This window comes from Dromaius novaehollandiae, chromosome 13 (assembly GCF_036370855.1).
Source record: "Dromaius novaehollandiae isolate bDroNov1 chromosome 13, bDroNov1.hap1, whole genome shotgun sequence".
Taxonomy (NCBI): domain Eukaryota; kingdom Metazoa; phylum Chordata; class Aves; order Casuariiformes; family Dromaiidae; genus Dromaius; species Dromaius novaehollandiae.
The window spans coordinates 4,965,344-4,989,708 of record NC_088110.1 but is presented as its reverse complement, the minus strand read 5'-3'; the positions used below and the strand labels follow the sequence as shown (position 1 = coordinate 4,989,708).

Below are 24,365 nucleotides of genomic sequence, written 5' to 3'. Positions count from 1 at the left end.
GGAAGGTAAATTTAGGAACAAAGCAAAACAAACAGCATGCTATATCCCAGGCAGTGGGCATACACTACTGTCCATATTGCCTACTGGCTTTGAATACTACAGTAGTTGGGTGTTCTCCTTCTGCCGTATCTTCTCTCCTTTCCCTTCCCTAGTCAGAAGGTGCTATGCCTGGAACTGGCAGGCAGACGATGGGGTATCCCTCTCAGACTATGAAGCATCAGATTTCAAAAAGGAACCCAAAGGAAGCAGAGAATACTTCTTTGTTCAAGCATGCATTTTAGAGGAAAAAAAAAAAAACTAATCCCTAAAAAGTCAGCAACAATGAAGCCTGCTGTCCTGATATAAAATAGAAAGAGGGAGAGGTTGTTAATGCCCTTGGAATTTAGCCATCCATTTCCCTCCACCTCCTCATTACTGTTTTAAACACAACAACCCAAACAATAAGCCTTGAATTCTGGGCCTCCGAAGACTCAGAGGATTAATACACCGCAAAAGCTCTTTTTAGCTGCAGATAAAAGGCACCTAAGCCCAGAACAGGTTTAAAGGATATTAATTTATTTTATGCTTGCCCTACATAAAAATACATAAACAAAAGAGTTACCAAGTTGCCATCCTAGCCTTTTTCAGCAAATTCAGCAGGCTTTAAATAAAACTCAGATGGTGACCATGATCCCTTAAATCTTAGACTTCTCTTAGTTTAATATATGAATACTTCTGAATGGAACATACTATTAGACTAATACACAAGCTAATGAAATAGCAAGTCTGCTTTCCAAGAACTAGCCCGCACGGTCTTTTACAGGTGGACACAACTTTGATTTCCATTCATGCCAACCTCCCAGAAACTGGGCAACTACCACTAAATGCGTGCTGAATCCTAGCTAATAAAACAGTTGTGATTTAGCTTTTGGTCAGCTAAGACCACAGGCACAGTGAACTTGCATTTATTTGTAAATAAACCTAACAGTTCTTGTTGGAATGCCAACTCCGTCAATGGTAGCAATACATCTGTATGCTCATAAGACGCATAAAAAAAGTTAGGTCATCATTTGGAGACCAGAAGTATTCCTCGTTGATTCAGTTAGTGGCTAAGAGAAAAAAATACATAGAGGATTTCGCCAGTATTTTAAGCAAAGATTCTTTCTTTCTGAAAAGTTTTGTTCTGATATGCACAAACAACTTCACATAAAACCACCACCCAAGGACAAACACATGCTGAGCAGCTGGTATTTTAAGCCCTATCAGAGCAACCACTGTCATCCTATTGTCCTGTTTGAATTGTAAGATTTTTTTTCCAAGTATCCTTTAGCTATACAGTCAATATATGACTGGAATCATAGGTCCTGCATTACAATAATACTAAAAAGCAGTTTTAATGTGAATTAATGACTGGATCAGAAAGTGCTATTATTAAATATTTTGAAGATTAGATTACACTAGTATTTACAGTACGCTAAAATATTATACAGAAAGGTGATGGGGAAAATTACTATCTCCAGAGATTTACTATTAAAATCTTCACAAGTTTTTCAAGATTATTTAATGCAAGATGCATTAAACACATGCAAACTTGAGGGAATTGGCAGTAAGAATTCAAGAAAGCAGAGCTAGAAGAAGAAATCGAGCTACTGGACCACTAAACAAGAAGCTAGTGCTGATAAAATAAATTAAAATGCAGATCTGCAGAATTTTTACATTATTTACTATTAGAAGCATGTACTGATGTTGAGACCAGCTTGTTGAAGCTGATGATAAGCAAAGTCTATTAAGAGGCAGGTCTGGTATGAAAGATGCTTTCACTTAAGTAGCAACATGTGCTTACATGCAATATATGGAGCCCATGAAGACTGAAGGAAGGAAACAGAAGAGAATAAAGCAAGAACTAAAACTTAAAACTTGTTCCTTTCAGATGAGGACATACAAAGACAAAAATCACCTTTCAATCTCAGCATCTCAGATCTGGTTCCCAAGCCCATTGAATACCAACATCAATTAATTATACAGAGATCAAAACCACGCCCAAACCACTAATGATTAATAAGGGCTCACTTTATAAACAACCAGAAGCATCGTGCAATGCATCCTTCGGTAGCAGCAGAAAGTGAAAAAATGATGTGAGGAGAGCGGAAGGGGGAGGAGGGGAGAAAAAAAAATAAAAATCAGTTATTCTTCTAGAGACACAATATTGTCCCAGAACAGTAAGTCACCACCTCTTTTTCCCCCTAAAGGAATGAGCAAGTATAAAACTAGCATTACCACATGCGGGATCCAAGAACAATTCAAAATAATTCCTTGGCTCCTTTATAAGATATTGAACCCGATCTCATTTGGACAACATCTTCTAAAGAAATCAAAGAGGTGACCAATTTAATAACAGTAATTGATGATGACAGGAGGTTGCAGCAGAAGAATATAAATAGTTTTCATCTTATAGCAAAATTTTTATTAAGCTGAAACATTGGATTATGCAATACAAACACTGTAAGCTACTTTCCAAATGCAGAAACAGGAAAAAGGGCAAATTCAGCCCCAAGACCAAAGTCCAGTTTCACTAAATTGAAGATTTAGTAGATGACAGAGCTCCTAGAAGTTAAAAGTCACTGACCCTTTCCATGCACAGACAGGGACAGGTCTCATTTTTCAATGGCATACCTGCGCTATCTGAACTTCAATTTAGAAAATAGTCTTTCCCTGCTAAGGCTCTAATACGACCACCATCCATCCACCAAACTCCCCAGTCAGTTGAGAAAAAGGTAAGATATCAATGGCTAAGCAACAGATGAATGATTACTACTGTAAGTTGGGGGGGGGGGTCCACACACAACTGAATTTGGTTTAAACTCTGAAAATATTCTGTTGAAGAAGGAAAAAAAACCTAAAATAAAACTCATTAAGTTTAGTATGTTTTTAATCTGACTGTAATATTCATCACACTTTTTATAAGATGATTTTCAAATTTTTTCTACTGAAAAAGCAAATATACAAAAGTATTTTCCAACATAGACTTAGCATTTTAAGAGAAGCCACAACAGGTATAGCACAATATCTGCCTAATATTCAAAATGCTGAACATATATAGTTAAACATCTGTGCTCAGTCTACACTCATTTATACAGCAGACATCTGGCTTTACAAAATAAAGCCCACTGTCCTTTAAAAAATTAATAATAAAGGAAAATATACTGTGCCTAAACATTTTGTGTTAACTGCTGCTACCCATTAAAACAGATTATTTGCATATCAGCCTTTAACAATAACAGCCTGCAATATGACTGCTACCCAACTTACAGAATTTTGAAGGACAGACTCATACAGAAGTTTTCTTCTTTTCACTCATATCACTTGTACAGTGGTTTGAGATCCACCAAAAGAATTCTAGGTCAGGGCTTGAGTAGTACCAAAAGGACATATTTGATATTTGTAGCAGTGCTGTTATCCACAGATGCTAAATACTCACCACAGATTCAATTATTTTTCCTTTTAGCAACTATCCGATGACAAAATATGGATAAAGGTATCGTATCCTTTGAGATGAAAGGCAGAATACATGGAAAGAACCCCATTTCACATATTCAAATATATGCTGCTGAAAAAATAGTTTGTACGTGACTTTTGTTTTTATATTTTCCTCAAGATAAATTTGTGTGTGTTTGCCCATTGATAGAGCACTGAATCATTAGATACCAGCTGAAGTTATATTTGCTATCACTACAACATGAGCTGGAGAATAGTTTTCCTTTAGGTTGCCATGTAATGCAGTTTTAATGTAAAATGTTCCTGCCTGTAACCAAAATAATTAGGTCTTGCAAGAGTGTCTGACAGAGGTGTCTCTCTCCATCGCCTTTTGCAATGCAAGTCACCACACCCAGGTCACAGAGCGAGCCTTTTGTACTAGAAATTTGCTCTCAGCAGTCTTCAACACTTCAGTCTTGCATGTGAACCATAGATTATTGCTTTCAAATCAGAATGTTTATTATAAAAGAAATAAAGCAAATTTTATACTACAAACTGGCTGTCTGCCAATTAAATAAAGAACATGCAGCTTGCATTCTTGTTCATCATTCTCCAAAAGCACATACTTGCTCATTCTGAAACCCAGTGATCACTACTCAGAGGTCCAAATACATTATCAAGGAGAGAGACTGCACACTAACCTGGTATCCCTGGAAGAAACTGAGAATCTCCTTCATTCCTGTGTTATATGGCAAGCCCTGCATACGGACTAAAGCTCCAGGCTGGGGCAGAATTGGAGTGTGGGTGGCAGTGGCAGCAGCCGCTACAGCTCCTGGAGGAGCTGCAATATACCCCACTGTGGTAGGGGATACTGGAGGGCTGAAAGAGAAAGAGGGGCAAAATTGTTATGAAAACCAATGAATGGTTTGGCACTTGGAGCATGCAAAGATGAAACTAAAAATTTAACATCCTCCCCCCCCCCCCCCCCCCCCCCAAAGAAAAAAGGGGAAAACACTAGAAACAAGAAAACGAGCAGCCCTGATGTGGACTGCTTTGTGAACTTCCTTCATTTCTCTTTTCACCACTTGATAATTTATTTTTTTAGGGAGGGGAGGGAAAGGAAAATAGATAACAGTTGTAGCTGAAGAGGTAAAAAGTGATACTTGTTTCCACTGGAGGAGGAGAAAGACAGAACAGGTCATCTGCAGCTCCTGAGATATTTAATAAAAACCACAAAGAAGGGGGGGAAAAAAATCATGGTATGAAAGGCAGGCAAGGGCCCAAATCTCATGCTTCTTAACCACAAGACAGTGAGCAAAGCAGCATCTCAGGTCAAGGGCGACCTAGCAATTTACCAGATGCTCAGGCTAGTAACTTTTGCAAGCCTAGGAATTACCAAACGAATGATCTATTTTCCCCATGGATCCAAGCATCAGACTTTGGTGAGTCATTTTGAAACCATCAGTGAAAAGGAGAAAAGTGGATATCTTCTGCTTTGCTTACATGTATTAGTGTTTTCTTCGTTTTGTTTTGTTTTTTAATCTCCCTGATATGAGAAATCTAACTTGGTGCACACCTCTTTCAATATGGAAACAGATAATAACATAAGCACAAGAACAAACTAAGGGATCAGGGCAGAGGGATGTATTGACACAGGCCAAGAAATATAACCTCGTCAATGACATTTGCCAAATGTCAAAAAACACTGTTAAACATTAGACCATCTTTGTCATGAGATTAAAAAACAAAACAAAAACAAAACACACTACAAGAAAGCTCAACTTCATTACAAGGCCACAAAGACGTGGTTAAAATGGCTACTGTCTCTGCTGATTAATGTCAACAACTTCTCTGGATTACTTAGGTCAGAAGTACAAATTTAAGAGGTATTTACAAGTGACTACACAGTTGTCTGCTCCACTAAGATGAAATGTAGAAAGAGGCAGCTAAGTCCAGGGGATACCTGGGATAGTAAGCCGTGTAATTCATATAAAGCTGAGCAGCCTGAGCTGGGTAGTAGGTAACAGCTGGAGGAGCAGCAGCCGTGGCCTGGGGAGTCCTGGTGGCTGGCAAGAGGGCTTGGGGCTGGTAAAGCGCTGCTTCTGCTGGGATCACAGCTGCTGCTGTTTGGAAAGCAGCATAAGCTGGTGGAGAAAGACCTAAAAAACAAACCAGACAACAACAACAACTAAAATCAGAATGGAGATCTCTGCTATAAGAAAGGAATTATTCATTCCAATGTGATTAATACCATGGGGACATGATTACTGAACACTTGTGCAAAGATTGCTCTCTAGCCTCTCTCCTGGGGACCCTGCTGCATCACCATGAATGACCACTGGGGCATTTGAAATAAGCAATTCCTAGGAGTTCACAAGTCCTAGAGGTGAGCAGCCTTGTCCATATGTAAATGGAAAGTAGGGAACTGCAGAGTTATTTGAAGAAAGCATTAAGCCATGTGCATAGAGAAAGCAGGCGTGCACACCAACACACCCATTGTTCTTTCTAACAGAAGTTGTACTCTGTGGGACAAAAGTACCGTAGTGTTCACTACACACAGGCATCTGCAACTGCTGACCATGAGTCCTCATATATAAGCCTCCTGCAGCTGCAAAAGGTATTCTCAGGGTATTACAAATGACATGGGGGGAACACTAGTCTGATGCATTTTCATGCACAAATACAAGATTTCCATATGAACATTAAGCTTGGTGTGCAGTCAAATGGTTTTTAAATGCTATATTTGGCAGCAATTTACTATTTTGCAAATACACATTGGTATCTGCTTTGTAATTTGGTAGTGGCATTGATTAGAATGGTACAGTAAAGTTCCATTCTAGTTCCACAATAAAGTTTTTCATATTCTTAATAAATAAGGCCATCCAACTTCACCATTCCGTGGTCCATTAGCATATCACCCCAGTGGGTGTTTTCCTTCAAAAATAAGCCCAAAGAGTACCTTCTCAATGCTCAAAGGCAAGATAGCAGGAGCACTCACTGGCAGCTGGAGTACAGAATTTTTCCCCCTTTCAAAAAACCCTAATTCCAAGTAGCTTTCACTACAGCCAAGTCTACTGCAGAGCTCAGAAGAACAGTACACCCATTGAAAGCAAAGTGTGCAACAATTTTACTGGCAAGGCCTTGCTGCCCTCTACTCACCACCGAAAATACAATAAAAACGCCTCAAATCAGTCCCATTATTGCCCCAAGGGAACAATTCCAATCTCAGCATGTATACAGATGGATGATTACTGATCATGGCAAAACCCAAGTCAAAAGGTGAAAGGCCACAAAGCTTCAGCACCTACCACATATCAGCCTTTAGCAGCAGAGAGCAGAACAATTGCAGACTTACATGGTAACTTACATGGCGGTGGGGATAAGCCACTACGATTTAAAGTGCCACCCATTAAAACAAAGTTCATCTCCTCTCCTGAACACTGGAATACTTCCACATAACGGTCCTTCATCATTTTTTTGTGACATTTTTGAGCCACCATAAAGGCTTTGTCAGCAGATTTCATTTGGATAAAAGCATCACCTGATGGTCGTCCCTAGAAAAAAATCAGTCATAAGTCAATCTGTTATTAAAACATCCAAAACATGAGAAACGTAGAAGACATCAAGATCAAATGTCTACTGAAAGTCTGTACTGTTCTTTCCCACCTGGTATGAATGACTAATAATTATGATTCATTGGTTGAATTATTTTTATTTCTATTTATTTTTAAATGTGTGTGTGCGCACATACATATACATATGCGCACACACACGCACATATAAAAAAATTATTATTATTATTATTTTTTTTTTAGGAGCAGAGGGGCAAGACTCCAGCAGACAGCACCTGGTTAACACAAAACTACTTGCTCTTCTGCAGAGGGAAACTCAGAATAATTTAGTATGGAAACAAACTTTGAAGGTCTCTAATGCACCCCTTGTCCAAAGCAGGGCTAATTTCAAATTCAGATCAGGCCACTTCATCCTTAAAGATGCTCAAAGATTCAAATGGATAAGGCTGTAAGATTCCACAGCCCTTCTGGGCAACCAGTTCTGGTGCTTAACTCATTTGTCATTGTGATTTTTTTCCCCCCCTTTTATATCTAATTGAAATCTCCCTTGCTGCAACATATTAACATAGCCCCTTATCCTATTGCTGTGAAGCTCTGGGCAAAGTCTGGCTTTGCCTTTTCTTTGCTCTTTAGATAGTATAGTTAACAGTATAGAGCTTCAGACAGGCCAAAGCTACAATAGAAATTCATTTCTGAGGCCTGATTTTCTGTGGCTTGACAGGAATCACTTTATCTATAAAATATTAAAAAGCTTCCTTCTTAACAATAAATAAACAAACATATAAAAGCAGAACAGAAGTAGATCTTGCTCATTCATTTTCTTTAAGGATAATACCTCCATATTTTTGTGGTCAGTAGACTATTTTTAATAGAAGACAACAAGGAAAAAATATCCCCATAATTATAATATTAAAATATATACAAAGCATGCTTTTTAATTTTCAACTCTCTTTGAATCCTGAGAAGTTTCTAATCAAGAAAAAAGGGAAAGCATCGTGTTTCACAAATGCCACTCAAACAGCACACCTACCACTGAACACAAATCCAGAAGCTGCCTGAGCAGATATGGTAACTATCAGAAGATGCTTCCATCCTGTGCATTTCCAGCACTGGACCGAAACATGAGGAACTGCTTAAGGTGACCTCTAGGACAAAGCCATCTTCGAAAGAAGAGGCCACAAGCTTTATCCTCCCCAGTCTCTCACATACAGACACAAAGAGAAAAGCAAATGTGTATGTGAAAGGGAGGGAGAAAGGGAGGAAGGGAAGGGAAAGACAGAAGACAATAATATTTTCTCAAGGTTACAGAAGATCCAAAGCACAGTCAAGAACAGGTAAGCTAGCCTGACCTCTAATCCTCTGTTCCATAAGACCTCTAATCCTCTGTTCCATAACTGGAAAGTTAGTTCTCCCTTGCGAAGGGCTGTTACCTGTTGATTAAGGACCATGTGAACTCCATGTGGCTTGATGTCACCTGTGGCATCTCCCATAAATTCCAGGATGTCATCAATGCCAGCAGTGTAAGGAAGACCTCTGAGCCGGACACAGTCACGTACGCTACCCGTGGCAATGGTGTATGGTGGGGGTATGACAGGAATGATGGGAGTTGGGAGGGTGGGAATAAGCGGTGTTGACATGTATCGATTAAGTACCTGTTGGCAAAAGAAGAAAAAAAGAAAAAAAAAAAAAAAAAAAAAAAAGGAAAAAAAAAAAAGAGACCCACACTGATAAAGGTTTACAAATCAAATAATCTGGCTGAGCACAGAAATCAAATCTTCACAATACTATTTCATACATTTAAATAAATCCATTTCAAATATAAGGAAAAACAAAAAAAACCTTTCTTAAACAGAATAATTGTGGATTGTTTGGCATTTTACAGTTTCAGACTTGGAAGTCTGAAAAATTTAATTTTGTAGAAACGAATAACAGACCTTTCTAATCTCACCACATAAAACACAAAAGCAGAATATAGTTTGTTTTAGCACATCCTAAAATGGAGCTGCTGTAAACAACAGTTGTGCTGATAAACCAGTGTTGTCACTCACAGTTCTTACTCAAATTGGGGCAAATTAAAAACAGTCAATTAAAAAAGACACTAAGTAACAAATAAGGAAAAAACCCTAACTCTAATTCCTTCATAAAGCCTTTTTAAGATTGACAAGTTTAAAAAGAAAGAAAAAAGAAAAAAAAAAACACTCGTTTTACTAGGGCTGTCATCTCCAAGTACAGGGTTCCTGAATACAAGGGTAAGAACTACAGGATACCTCAATTTCCACATTTTATTTCCTCCTCTTCACTCATTCCCAAATGACTAAAGGAGCACAACTTACTATTGGGGCCTACTGCTGAAAAATATATTTTACAGTGATTGTCAGAAATAAACACATTCCACTGAAAGAAGCACCAAAAAGAGATTACACAGTTTTAATTTTGTCAACAATGATTCAATCTAGAGAGGTTGTGTTAATAGCAGCCTTTTTTCAAGAATTTATATGTCACACATTTCAAGCCAGAAATTTTCTTCTTCAGTTGGTTATTGTACGGAATATTGCAATTCCTTTGTATTAACAACTAAGTAGATGAAAAGCTGGCTTTACCTCTCATAATTACTCAAAAGAGCAGCCTGTAATTGCCCCAAAGTCAGCTCTTGCTCAAGCAGCAAAAAATTCAGGTGTCACCTTAGACACCTGTCCCAGAGGAAGAAGTAATGACATATTTATGGAATACGGATCAAGTCTTATCCACAACTCCTTAACAAAAACAAGAATAAAGACTTGGTCACTGTGACATAGCGTACTTGGTCCTTAGAGGACTTCGCCTCATCCTCTCTGAGTGGGAGGGAAAAAAAAAGATAACAAAAAATAACTCACCAATGCTATTTACTTAGGCTTCATAATATATCTGTCAGATTCTTTACTGTTCTAATCTCCAAATCACAGTATTACAGGTAAATGACAGGTCTGCAAGTGTAGGTAGTCTTCCCTTGCCCCATCACTTCATTGGAAAAGACTTCTCATTTCATATAGGTTGAAACAGTAATTGTATTAGGTTTTACAGCTACTGTTTATTTAAAAGCCAGATCAAATCTTATAACGGTTCCCTTTGACATTATCAGTCTAGAAATATTCCATGTCAGGCAGAAAAACTTAATCTGTGATGTTTTCCAAAGCTTGAGTTGCTGGTGCCAAAATAAAACGGTGTTTTAATAGTTTGAGAACGTGATAATAGAAACTAGCAAAGGACAGGAGGAAAAAAAGTTAAATATATTTTCTTTGGAAAACAAAGATTTCACTTCCTTTCATCAAAAATCAGGCACTTTCTTATAACCTTCGGCGCCCAAAAAAACAGTTATAAGAAAAGCCCTTTCAATGCATCCAGATTTGGATTTCATGTTAGAAATTCTATGCATGGGCAACAGAGTTTTAAGACAATACTTCAGATTTTCAAGAAGTCTTACTACAATACTAGCAAGCTACTACATGTTTAGAATTATTTTTGAGATTTCAGTGACCCTTTAAGATGTGGAAGAAAATTATCCAATGATTTTTACTTCACGATCTGGGGGATGTTATAAAAAACTGCCAGTAAAAAAAGCAACGCTGCATAATTTTCCATGCCAATCAACAAGCCCATATTGCCCTTTCTAGTACATGACATCTTTTATATTAACAACTTCCATGGCTGTCTGCAAAATATCTGTATGCAAGTATAAGAAGAAATCTGTAACTGCTAAGTTTTGAGTCTCACAGCCAATAGTTACAACCTGTTGGACTTCTGCTGCTGTGCTTCTGAAGAGTTCAATGTAACGTTTTCCAAGTATTTCTTTGTGCTTTTTAAGTGCATTCTGTGCATATTCTTCACAGGAAAACAACACAAATGCATCTCCTGTGGGCCTCCCATCTGGGTACTTGACAAACAGAAGTCCCTCTTTCCCTCCTGTGACTGGGCACTCCGGCCCCAGGAACCCCAAGACATCCTCCTGCGTAGCAGTGAAAGGAAGGCCTCTCATCCGGATGATAACTTGATTCTCCTTAGATAAGAATTGGGCCACTTCATTGGAGGTGCCTGGCAAAAAGATAACAGATGATCATTTGGTGCTGGTCAGCCAGTTCCACAGCACTCAGAAGCAGCAGTGCGTTAAGGAACGACACTGGAGGTAAGTAGGAACCAACACACCTACAGAAAGCCTGAGACACTACTAACCCCCAGTAATTTATTCTAAAGCATCGTATAAAAATGAACCTCCTCACCCCTGAAGTTTTTCCTATTTTAACGAAACTGGGAGAAGCACAGTTAGCGTGAGCTTATATAAGGTACACAGATGCTTTTGTTGCAAAAGCTTGTCTTCCTCTCAAACAGCAAGTCCAGCCTGTGGGCATCACAGCCCAAATGCTCACAGCTCCAAATCAACTGCTTGAGACCAGAACATGACAGAATCAAGTATCATCTTTGAGGGCAAAAAAGGAAAAGTCACTTCATTATCCATTTGTGTCCTCAGCCAAGAGCAAGCAAAACTAGAACACACTCCTATGAACTTAAGTAACAACACTGAACCCCAGCATGACTTACCTCCTGCAATTTTTAAGAATTCTTCCCCAGTTGCTTTGTAAACCTTGAAGACAAAAAATGCACACATGAAAATCACGACACTGAACTATAAATAAAAAGTAACATTTTCCAGATAACTTTAAATGTATTAGTTGTTTCACAGATACTCAGATTTACTGAGTAATAAAGTTAAAACATAAGGCTTAAATTAGGATGGCATTTAAAAAAAGAAAGAAAAACATCTAGTAAGGGGAGAGATTCAGTTCTCACTATTTCCAATGAGTGTCAGATGCCCAGGCTTCATAAAACACTTCTGCACATGACAGAATTATACTCTGCTTATTTTAAGCAACATAGGAGTACAATTTGTTCTCATTTAAAACTGTACACTAAAATATACAAATTGCTCTCCAAAGATTTGTTTCAAGTAACTGGTTTTTTTTACCTCAATGTATCTGCTACCCATGTGATGCTTATGTCTTTCCAAAGCCAGGTCTCTCTGTTCAGAATTTACAAACCGAACTAATGCCTCCCCATTTCTTCTTCCTTGAGCATTCAGACAAAGGGCCACACCGCCTCTGGAAGGTAAGCCACAGGAAAATGCGAGTTTGAATCTTTAATGCATCTAATGGACCAATCCAATAGCTTCCCATTAGCACAAGAGAGAAAACAGGCTTTAACAAGGAGTTTCCAATTGAAAACCATTGTTACTATCCACAGTTTAATTTTATTTTGATTACTGAAACACTATTATACTACAGAATCCATTTGAGTAACTTAACAAAGCAAAATCTTTTACTGTTATGTACCATAATTTACACTGACTCCAATTTCCTTTTTTGCGGGGGTGGGGAGTTAACTTTTGGATCTCAGATGCAAGTTTGTAACCCCTTCTTACATCTCAGGGAGTCAGATTTGAATTTTCTCATAGCCCTAAATAAAGAACCATACCTACTCAGCATTGAGTACCTGGATTATATCTCAAGCAACACGTATGCTACTTTAGAACACACACACGAGTCATATGAAAGCTTCTTCCACAAGAACAACAACACTTGGAGGCTTATAAATCTAGCCTGTGTAGGAGCTATAGTAGAATACTAAAGTGTCAGTGCAAAATTAAAGCTTCTATAATATCTTGGATGCTGTCTTGACTAATGCACTAGGAGCTTCTCCCTGTATTAGCAAGAAATGAACGTATGCTGGTTTTCAAAAGAAAAATCTCCTTGCTTCTTCATACATTTCAAGAAATATTTAATTGGCTTTTAAGTCTTGGAGATGGGAAACAGCATGACTACAGAAAGGATAACCCAGGAAAAACACACATTAAAATAAAGAATCTAGAATAAGCTTCTGAACCACTACCTCAAGGCCTCTGCTTTCTCATCTGTAAAGCAAAAATCATCTTCTACCACCTCCAATATAAAAATGGATTTTTCTGTCAAGCTTTCTGTTCAGGGTTCTAAAAACTGACTGTTGTGTCATTGTCCTGAAATGCAACATTAGCATCCTAGAAGTAACATGCAGAAGAAATAGGGCAAAAATCTTTTTCCTGCACAGGCAGGTTAGACATTTGAAGGAAAATAAGCTAAATCTGAAACACATATAATAGTTCAGCCTTTATAAAACAAGAGCATTTTGATAAGTTTTGAGGCTGTTGTAAATCATCACTATACATACAGTAGAGCAAAGTCTAAATAGTAAAATATTTTGCATGCACAGCTTTAGAAAGGTAATATGTGACAAACAAAGTTTTAATCATCTTTCCACAGCACATCCATGTCTAACTGTTAATGTCAGCATGACTTTTCCACAAAACAAGGCCATCACATCTTTAAGTTACACAGGAATTGCACAGCTAAAAGCCCAAGAGTCTTAGTTCTAAATTCGTTCTTGCGCAGATAAGGCTGGCAAACCTGTTCAGTTATCATGACCTTGCGGTGGAGGGGAAAAGAGGAAGGAAAGAGTAGAAGGGAGGAGTGTAATGGTTTGTGGTGGGTGTTTTTTCAAACAGATTTTTAAAATACTTGATGTTAAAGACAAAGTTATACACTGAGAAAAATTCTGATTCTCTTACTTGGCAATGTTGAGTCCTTTGAAAAAACGGGCAATATCTTGGTCTGAAGACTGCCATGGCAAACCTCTGGCACGTATTACTGTCTCACTGTCCACTGTTTCAGATTTACTACTGCACAGAGAGAAAAAGAGGCCAAAGTAACTTTTAATCCAGGTTTTACATTATCTTAACAAATTTCACTTTACCACTTATTTAATACATAAATCAGGAGTATATTTGCTGTTGAGACTCTAATTCTGCTACTCATTTCAGTAAGGAAAGGAAAAATGATTGGGGTAATACCCTTACATACACAATACACAAGATGCACTGTGTTGTCACCGCACTGCAGTTCTTTAAACAAAGAACTTTGTCTCATGGCAAAGTAGTAATGGATTGGATTAATTTTATTTGGAGAAAAATGTAGATTTAACAATCCACATAGATGCTTACATTGCAACCCTAAACACAAGTACAGATCACTCATGTTTAAGATGAGGAATTCAACTAGTTACTGAAATTTCTTTGAAAAGAAATATTCTGTTTTTCCTCTCCCCTAACCCAAAGTCAACTTTAGATTAGCACAAAACCCAGAAAAGCTGAGCTCATCTTTGCAATGGATGAAGGAACTATTTTCCTTGAATAGTTTCTGTCTACATAGAAAGCTCAAATTCTCAGCAAGAAGATCTGTAAAAATCAAAACTTCTCAAGTTCTTATGCAAGTTCTTACGACAGAGACATCCTCATTTTAATGAGCATTCTGAAGAAACAGGGCAGAAAACTCCTACAATGGGATAAAGAACACGTTTGATAATCAACAGCTTCCAATTTGTCATTTGAACAAAGCAGAAACCCAGGAACGGGTATAAAAAGATGTCCAGGTACATTTTGCCTGGACAATGAACACTTCACATCAATGCTGAGCGGTCCTCGGTGCTTTCATGAAAGCACGAGGGATCCACTTCTGTTAGACAAGTAGTCTGTCCCTCAAGCAGTCTCTTGAAACAATTTTTTTTCCTCTTTGCTTGAAACAAATTCTTTTTTCCTCTTTGGCCTAGCTAGTCTTGTAAGACAGTCCACAATACAGCATATTAGACATCTCTTCAAAAGTTCAGTTCCATATAGGGTGCACTGGCCACTGCCCCTATCAACTTAGGGAAAGTTCACAAATATTTCTTCACCATTGGGTACGATAAGTCAGCTTCGCTGCCATTCAAAACAGAAGCTAGTGAACAAAGAGCATTTTACTCGCAATGCCTTTAAAGAGAAGGACTAAAGTACAGCAGTCAAAATACCAGCTGCAGTGTGTCTTTACTGTATTACTGAGTACACTGTTATTGTTTTCAGGAAACAACCTACTTTCACAGTGACAGTGGGGAAATATTAATAAGCTTTCCTTGCTGCAGACAAGACTCATCTTTGGTTGTTAACAGCTGTGACAAGGGCACTTACCAAGGACCTGTTTCATACTTGTATTTCACAGTTTCAGGCTCAGTAAATATGTGATCTGCAACAAGACAGGAAGTTTAAATATAACCAGGGTCAGAGATTACTTAAGTAGGAATGACAGTACCACTGCCAATTTGTATGGGGTGGGGAGGGAGATTTCAGCATTCTGTATAAATAGGTCACTTACTGCAACTTTCAGACAGCATGCTGAAAATGATAGCTACCATGGTTTTCACTTGCCACACGCCAAAGTCCTCCTCAGTTTCATTTGTCCCCAAGCCTAGATCTAAACAGGTGATTATAGAAAATAACAGACTTGCACAACCATTTGTAAACAAGTCGTGAGGCTTTCCTCTTACTGACTCAAGACTGGTAATCAAACTGTATTGGTCCTAGCTGGGACACATGACCGTTAGGCATTTGTTACTCTGCTCATAAACTGGTTAATATTCACTTTAACAGTCAACAGTCTGAAAACTATTGAGAGCTGACACCATTTCAGTGTTAACAGTTCAAAAAAAGGGGGAGAGGGGGAAGTGGAATAAGGTGGAATAAGATCCTATCACTTCAGATATAGCTGAACTTTAACCACATTCAGTGGGGCCACAGCAGTCCTCCTAAGATTGAGATGTATGGGTTTTTTTGTTAGTTTTTGCTTTCAACTCATTTCAGCCAGGATCAGACAGAGAACTACTACTATCTGTTAACAGCAGAAGCCCATCTGGGCCTGAAAAGGCCCACTGAGAGCTAGGCTTTTTCTTCAAGATCAGGTAACAATGCATGTGACGTTTTTCTTCAAGGGAATTACCAAACATGGTTTAGGTCTCATTATTAGACTGAAAATTGAAAAAATATTACAAGCAGAACCCACAATAACACACTTACATCCTCAAGTGAAAGTTCTTTCAATTTTGTGAGCAAGATTTTAAAACTCGCAGCTTAGGAGTATAAAACCTATAGTGATAATAGAGATAAATCCTAAATAAGCATAATTGATTCTGGTGTAAAAAGAGCAGCAAAAGGATACATTCTGCCATAGTCTTGATAGTCTGGTCTTTCACGGTGGCTGAGCTAGGATAGCACGTGTGAAATTCTTTGCGAAGATCATAAAAGGAATAAAAGCAGTCTGACAGTAGGAAGTTCTACAAGAAAGGCAAAAAGTTTGTTTTGTACACACCATTCCTCTAAATTGTTTAAGATCTTTGCACTGAACAAGGCAGTCTCAAGAATCACAAAGTTGCATGTCATCAGTTTGCCTATGATCAAGCAGTTCAGTTCCTTTGCAACACTGTTCAAATCCCATCGTTTTAGGGAATTAGAAGAGCAAAGCTAAACATCTTCTGAAACATGGACCTGTGCAAAACAGCTAGACACAGGTTAAAAAAAAAGAAAAAAAGAATCTAGGTTTTGCTATTGTATAAATATTCCCATTTAGGATACTATATTTTCTCTTTTGTGCCTACACTAAAAAGCAATACTGTGCCAAAACATCATAACAAAGTTTAAAATAAATATCGTTCCAGTGTACAAAATATCTTCCAGCAACTTAAAGACATATTCATTCATTACTGTTCCATATTGGATAAGAACATTATTTATACAGCATTATTAAACAAATGTTTACGACAGCCCTTCACACAGGCATTAGCTTATTCTTTTCAAGGAATAAATAATAATACAGCAAATGCCAAATGAATATTTGTAGAAACTCAGCATGGACCAATGCCCTTATATAGAGAAAAAATATATATATACTACTGACCAGCCAACTCTTTATACGTCAGCATCCCTCATTCCTGTGGGGTTGCTGCAGACAGGCTAACTTGAGAACCACCACCCTGCACAAAGGCAAGATTCTTATCCCTGTGCAAGACAGCCTGCTCTGTGCCCCTGCAGGAATTTGGAGTAGAAACTGCTGTTTTGTGTTGGAGTAGCAAATAAGCTGTAGCATTACAGCTATTCAGCCTCCTGCTGAATAAATGCAGATGGGGAACCACTACCATTCTCCAGGGCAAGTCACTACCTGCATGTAGTCTCTATAGGATATTAACTCCCATTAATTTCTGATTTCGGTTGGAATCCACAGCTTTGCACAGAGCCAATGGTTCAACTCAAGCCTAAACAAAACAGTGCCTGTCCATGAGGTTGGAACTGTACCTTTGCTTCTCTTCCTTCTTTCTATGGCACAGAATTGAAACAACTTGAATTGCTCCTTTCTCTATCTTGCCTTTCCTTATTTTCCTCTTCTTTATGCTCATCTGTGGGGCCTTAAAGACTGTAGCCAACTTCCAAGAGCAACGTCTAGCACTGCTTCTCTGCTACTCACCATTGAACAGGGAACAGGTCACCGTAAGTACTCTTGGAACACTATTTCTCCCACGGTTGGGTTGCATTACTCACCTCAAACTCATGTAAACCATTTTCTTTGATGGCCTTAAAAACAGTACTGCATTTCTGCATCAGGTCTGATTTCCTACCTTCTTAGATGTTTCTGGGTGGAGGACTTGTCGAATGAGTAACTGGCCATCGCTGCAGAGTGTGTAAGAGCTCCTTCCAAGTACTTTCAAATCACTGGATACCAGCTGACTAAACTGAAAATAAAATGATAAATTTCATTTTACTCACTGATACAGGTAATGCCATGCAATAAGCAGTTATTATTTATTAAAAATAATTTTAGAAGATAAAAAAGTCAGCACTTTGTACTAGCTTTTGAAAAATCACAATGGAGAACAGATGTGGGTTCCTGATAAATGCAGGCAAAGAAACAATATGCATTCGCAGAATAGGAAATAAGAACACCAGCAGTATGGTAAGAAGCACAGTTGGACAATATGGCAGAATTAGGAGTTCTTATGAAAGCTGGTGTTATTATGATGATAAGGTTCAAAATCTGAACTCCTCCTAATTATGAAAAATGCTGTGGAACATCTTAAAGAGTAAAAAGCCTTTCCAGATCAATTACAATACTAATTTTGCAATAGCCTTTCTTCATCTATCCTGCCTGACTGCAGTTACGCTCCCCCCCCCTTTTTTTTTCCTCCATTTTGAACTTCAAAAAGGCAAAAAAGCTACCCATGAGGATTTAGTAAGGTTTAAAAACCTGTACTAAGAGAAGCCAAACAAATTGTGGTCTGATACCTTCAAAAGTGATGTTATAATCAAGTTCGAGTCAAGTCAATGAAAATTCTTGGCAGAGGCACAGTATTATGAACACTTGCTAAAACAAAACTCTTCCCTACCTGAAGGATGGATAACCCCCAATAGGTTAATTCTCAAGGGGAAAAGGGCAGCAGGCTCCATCTGTGTCTGGTTCAATTTTATTTTCCACCCTTATACAACAGTTTCCATTCTTTATACTAGCCCGTACCAGTATTAACTTCCCTGCTCCTAATAGTTAACTAAAGTACATGTACCAAATCAGTAAATAGAAGCTTGTTAGTTAACTTTCAAGGGGACAAATGTAATTATTCTGGGCTTCCCTCTTGATGCTACTCCCTCCCAGGAAAGCATCACATCACAAACAAAGCAATAATTAACATCATGATGCAGTAGCTACCCACTGCTCTCAGCAATAGCATACAAATAAAAAAACAACCATCCCCCAAAACAAATTACAAGTTGACTTTGTAACTCACAAAATAGCTCTATACTGCTTTTTAACCTGTTTATGGGGGGAAACGGGTTGGTTTGTGTTATCATCAGCACATGTGACACTACACAGTTACAGTCTCTGCTTAAGAAAGATGACATGCTAATGATCTGATCCCACAGCTATCCAGTATTAACTCTGTGAACACGTTGCAGCACTGTGTCCCAAAGGTAGTGCTCCACAAGGGAGAAATCATGTATTGAACATGGATTAGAGTAGCAGCGGAGACAGATTACCCAGGCTTTATGTCAAAGTAACAGCTCACATTCAATTCTGACTCTTTCCTAGGCTTGGGCAGCTAACCTGAGTTCCACTACCGTTATGAGTGCAGAGACAGGCTTTAGGAGTGGCTACCCCACATATCAAGACATGGAGAACTGATGGGCAGAGCTGAGCAAGGAGAGGCACATCAGCCCCTTGTGTAAATTGCTTAAATTGCAGATATAGCTATATAAAATGAAGTTATTTAAAAATCAAACAGAAGATACTTGAAAGGTTAAAAAGGGTGAAATATTCCCCCCGAAAAGCTTTTAAAAATGCAGTTCTCTGCACACTACCAAAAAAACAGCTCCTGCAGATTCAGAAAGCCAGTTTCCTCTCAACTGCTAGTCCAGATTTTGCATTTGCACCACAAATTGAAGGTCTGAAGAACCTGAGGCTATAAAAGCAAGTCATTGTTTAAGAAGGATTTAAAAGTCAGAAAATTGAGATCTGAGAGTGCTCAAAATACTTCAACTGATGTGTAAACACCAGAAAAAAAAAAGAAGAAAATTCCAGAGAATTCAAAGGAACCACTTGAGAAATGCAGTTCTGGGGACTGCCAGAGTCGCAGGCCGGCAACAAAGATTCTCAGCATAACAGCAGACATGAAAACTGCCCTCTTACTAGATGCTGCATCTTATTACTTTCTGTTTTAACTTCTAGGCACAGTAAAGAGCAAATATTTGCAAAAAGGGATTGGAAACAGCGATAGAAATTAGCCTCCAGAAGGTGTACAATGATGCTTGCCAAAAGGAAGCAGAGCCTTACTGATGAGCAGTAATAAAACACTCCCCAAACCTTCAACTTTGCACCCTGGGTTTCTGCAGATGCACAAGAGGTCACATAGAAAGAGTGCAAGGACAGAGGTATTTTGAGAAGAAGAAAAACCCCAAACAATTTGATGGAAGCAGCAAATAAAATGTATGCTCATGTTTTTATTTGTAAAGCATAAGAACCATACCTCAAAAAGTCCTCATCAAATCAGAAAACAAGAGGAGAAAGATATTTGGACAAGGGACGAAATGCTCAGACTAAGTGGTGTAAACCAAGCTGGTGAAAGCAAGAATGTTGCAGCGAAATATTCACATTAATTTTCAGATTGTGTTTCCCACACAATGTACAGCTGAAAAGACAGACAGATACACAGCAGAACTGTTTTCAGATGGCAGAAGTTCCTGGTCAGAAGACACTAAGAACACTGAAATATTACATAAGGTCAAAGATAAGCTCAATATCCTAGGTGTACTAAGGTTCAAAGAAGGCAAGAGAGGCAATATTTACATTTTTGTTTTTAACTGAGCCTGAGTATTTGCCCATATTTATTAAGTGTTAGTGATAACATTCAACATTGCAAACTCCTTTCCATTGCTTGACATATGGGACAATTGACTAGTCAAAACAACCATCTACCCTAATTGATAGAGGCTGACAATTCACAGTGCCTTAGATAAAAAGTCATCAGATTGGCAGGCTTTACTAAATGCATATTTATCACCGTCTCTTTTAAAACAGCCTTTCCCAAACTTTGGGGTGTACTGCCAGGCTTTACTAAATGCATATTCAACACCTTCTATTTTAAAATAGCCTTTTCCCAAGTTCAGGGTATACCCCTCCAGAATAGAGGGCAAAAGGAGTGTAGGGAGAATAGACAGGAGATACAAGCAATCCTTCCTATCCAAAACTAGCCAGCTGTCTCCCCTGGGTTAACTGAAGAGAGGAATGGGACAGGGGAGAGGTGCAGGAGTGGGAGGATTCACCTAGGAGAAGGGCACAGGACAAAACAGCGAGCATAACCTCGCCACACACGAGCGACAGATACTGGGGATTGGTCTGAACTAGCTTCTTTCATCTTGATGAGATGTCTCCAGACTCTGGAGAGGCCAAGTATGAAAAGTATAGTTACAGACCAGCTCTTGTTACTATAGGTTACGTAGAATCCTAAGGCTGAAAAGCCTTAGGTAGATAGAGCCTACTACATATATTTAAAAGGAATAAAGCAACCGGCGCAGATATGGTTATAAAGTTGCACTGAAATACAAATGAAGCAATTCACAATTCCTGCTGAAAAACTATCTTCAGCCTTCTTTTTCACACTTAGAATTTCAGGCTGCATCTCAAAAACAACCTAACACACAGCACACACCCAAATGTAGCACATTCAGGACAAGTTAAGACCAGTGCCAGATTTACATTACATTTTTCTGGCTCGCACATTCAATGGCCTGTCCGCAGCTCTGTCATTTTGTAAATTCCATCTACATCTCCTTCACTCCACTAATAAAAAAAACCCTCAGCTATTTCCCTCCCGTCATTCATCTTCATGCTGCCCTCCACAGCACTCCCCTGCTTTAGCATGCAAAGCTGCCCCACCTTAAGACTTCCTCCACTGAGCTCACACACCCTTGGTCTCCCCTGTTAATCCAGTTATTTCACCATAACAGGGTTATTACAGCATTTTAATTACCACTGTGTGTATCTTGCAACCAGCCTCCGTTTAGACTGAGAACCACAGTGCACAGACATCACCCTCCACCCTTTATTGCTTGTTCCACAAGATCAGTCTGTCTAGCAGAGGTCTAACGAATCATTTCATAAAGGAACATGTTCAATAATTCAATACTGAGATTAAAAACTGCACAGAGAGAAGATGAAGTTCAGAAGCAAACAAGTGGCTCTGGACATTCACCTCTGCAAAACTTAAAACAGTTCTTGGAGGGAAAAAAATGGTTAAGAGGGAGGGTGAGCCTGAACACCAGACTGAGAAACTGGCTGAACAGGATTCTGGTCATGGAGCTCAGAGTACAAAGAGAGGGAAGAGCCATGTTTAGCCAGCAGCAAAGCTGGATGAAAGCCAGCACAAGCTGCTGTGTTTTCTGCAAATGAATCCCAAGTGGCTGAAATGACATAGCCCCCTTCATGTTGCCTTAACTATAACTGAACAAAGCTGCAGAAAGCTGTAGAGAAATAGGAAGATTCCTGGGTAAGCTCCTTCTATAGTTATCAGGCACGTAGCACTAAATTAAGCTCTGACTATTTGGATGTTCTCATTTCCCTAACTAAAAATAGCTTTCATCCTTGAGAAAGGTCACTGCTTCTGCACTGTTTCTGTGGCTGGCATGGTAATGAAATAGATATAATTCGATTGTAGAACCCATCCATGCTATCAAGTGAACTGTACCTAAAGCCAAGATACTCTCTGGGGAAGTCTCTCTATTTCATTCACCTCTGAGGAAAAAAAAAAAAAATAATACCAGGCTGCTGCTTATTCATCAGACCTGCTCCTAGTGCTTCTTCAAAGCTGGAGCAATTTCCTTTAGTGACGCACAAAACTTCTCCATTCTGCCTCTGTCAGCCCGCCTGACCCATCACAGCTAACACCACCAGACTAGACACAAAATTATTTGCAAAGCCTCGGAGTTAAAGGCATCCTTGCAATTTAACTCAGGATAGAACTGGGTTTGGAATACCTGTAAGCTGAAGTATAACATAAAAATCCAGAAACTTAACTTGTAGTTCAGGCTTCAGCTAGACATGCATCTATCCCCAAGTAGAAAGATAAGGTACAAGAAGATGTAATTAACATTTTTTGTACAAAAATGGCCCTCATATTGTGAGAATGTTTTCAAATGTGTGATATCAATAAACATGTCACTCAGTCACCCAGAGATAATCAGCCGATGCTGATCACACACGGATACATGATTCTGCCAAATCAGCATGTTAAAGAGTGCTCATTTTGGCTTCTATGCCATTTTTGTACTAATTACCAGAGGACAAATCACACTTGGCCCAGCCTAAAACTACAACTGTCAGATAGACAGATGATACTTGATTTGGGATAGACTCACACATATATGCACAGCATACACTAATGTATGTTTTAGAAATAACTTAAGTAGCAATCACACAAAGCATTTCTTTTCCAACCTAGAAATATCAGCATTCATATTCATACATACTCGCCCACCTTCCCATATGTGAATTATCAAATTGGAACATATGTCAACTTTTCTCCTAATTGCAGGTCCCCTAGCAATAAGGCCATATACTTTGCACACAAAGACCACGTATACCACCACTTTGCAATGAATACCACACATACCTTGACTAAAGCCATATTGTTATGACCACCTATGATCTCCAGTCTTATTTGTGTAACACAAAAAAATCTACAATCGCAACTATTTATTAAACATTATTGTAAGTCACTACATTACACTTTTAGACTGTCTTTCAGGCCTTTGGTCATTCTTTGCTTGTAGCATGGACAATATAACAACCATCTGTCTTTTCCTCCAGGTAAGAGAAGCCTAAGAAACAAATGATTTCCCCAAGAAGCCCCTCTGAGGATGCTCTACTACGAGTCCTGTTTCAACAGGCAACGATATTGCAGAACTTCCCTCAAAGCTTGATTTTACAGTCCTCTGCCATTCATTGCCAGAGAATATCCAAAACCAATCACCTAGTTGCGAGTGCAGTTCCTCAAAGGAGATCTCCAGCAGCTGAACACTGAACAGGTTGCCCAGAGAGGTTGTGGAGTCTCCATCCTTGGAGATATTCAAAACCTGACTGGACACGGACCTGGACAACCTGCTCTAGCTGACCCTGCTTTGAGCAGGGGAGTTGGACTAGACCATCTCCAGAGATCCAGCCTCACCTGTTCTGCAATTCTGTGATCACCTTAGACAGTCTGTGTTTTGCCTACTCTACAGCTACACTAAAGATCATCACATAGATGCCACCATAATGTATACATATGGGGTGGGATATGTTTGGGGAAGGACATATCATATTTTTTAGGGAAAGATCAACAGGTGACATGTCGCTGAGAATGGTTAACAGAACTTTTCTGCCACGAAAACATAAACGGGACTGAAGCACTACTGAAAAACAAACATCCAGCAATCTTGAAGTCTTCCTCAAGATTTAAAGGCTCTTACACAGCATAAGAAATCTTAAGAGTAACAAATTGTTGGTTTGATACACAAGACCTGAACACGCATAACAAACCATGACATGTCAACTCTGGAAAACATTTCCACCTGGACTTTGTGCCTCAGACCCTACATCTATGAGGGTTTCACATTTATTTACAGCCTCTCCAATGGGCAGCTTTCTGCTCCTTCACTCTTCAGACTCCGGCGATAACGTCAGCCTTATCCATGCAATGGAGGAATTTAAAGCATGTCAATACCACTGGGAGGTGCATGGACTGCATTTCAGTAGTATTTACAAGTACGATAACCCTTTATTGTGCTAGGTAACTTTTTAAACAGAGAATCCTATAGTAAGCCCTTGCCTTTGTTCATCTGTTAACTGTTATTCCACATGGCTGATAATGGATACACGGTGACCTTGTGCTGAAATTGTT

General features: G+C 38.9%; 1 protein-coding gene across 4 annotated transcripts in view; it reads right to left on the bottom strand.

The window, feature by feature from the left end:
- Positions 1–24,365, bottom strand: part of ESRP2 (epithelial splicing regulatory protein 2) — a 45,406-nt gene that overhangs the window by 8,316 nt on the left and 12,725 nt on the right. Inside the window, exons 4-16 of one of the 4 annotated variants that reach the window (XR_010391368.1) lie at positions 17,559–17,672; positions 16,109–16,223; positions 15,269–15,367; positions 15,085–15,139; positions 13,654–13,764; positions 12,022–12,154; positions 11,598–11,640; positions 10,792–11,093; positions 8,456–8,677; positions 6,809–7,007; positions 5,417–5,612; positions 4,155–4,332; positions 2,257–2,341 (exon numbers count right to left, since the gene is read on the bottom strand). Coding sequence is in view for 3 of the 4 variants with exons in the window: in XM_064519493.1 (XP_064375563.1) it covers positions 2,051–2,083; positions 4,155–4,332; positions 5,417–5,612; positions 6,809–7,007; positions 8,456–8,677; positions 10,792–11,093; positions 11,598–11,640; positions 12,022–12,154; positions 13,654–13,764; positions 15,085–15,139; positions 15,269–15,367; positions 16,109–16,223; positions 17,559–17,672 (1,800 nt within the window). In the remaining variant the exon portion in view is untranslated. Of the gene's footprint in view, positions 1–2,049; positions 2,084–2,256; positions 2,342–4,154; positions 4,333–5,416; positions 5,613–6,808; positions 7,008–8,455; positions 8,678–10,791; positions 11,094–11,597; positions 11,641–12,021; positions 12,155–13,653; positions 13,765–15,084; positions 15,140–15,268; positions 15,368–16,108; positions 16,224–17,558; positions 17,673–24,365 lie in introns of all 4 variants that reach the window. The other 3 variants (XM_064519493.1, XM_026102072.2, XM_026102071.2) reach the window with 3 other exon arrangements.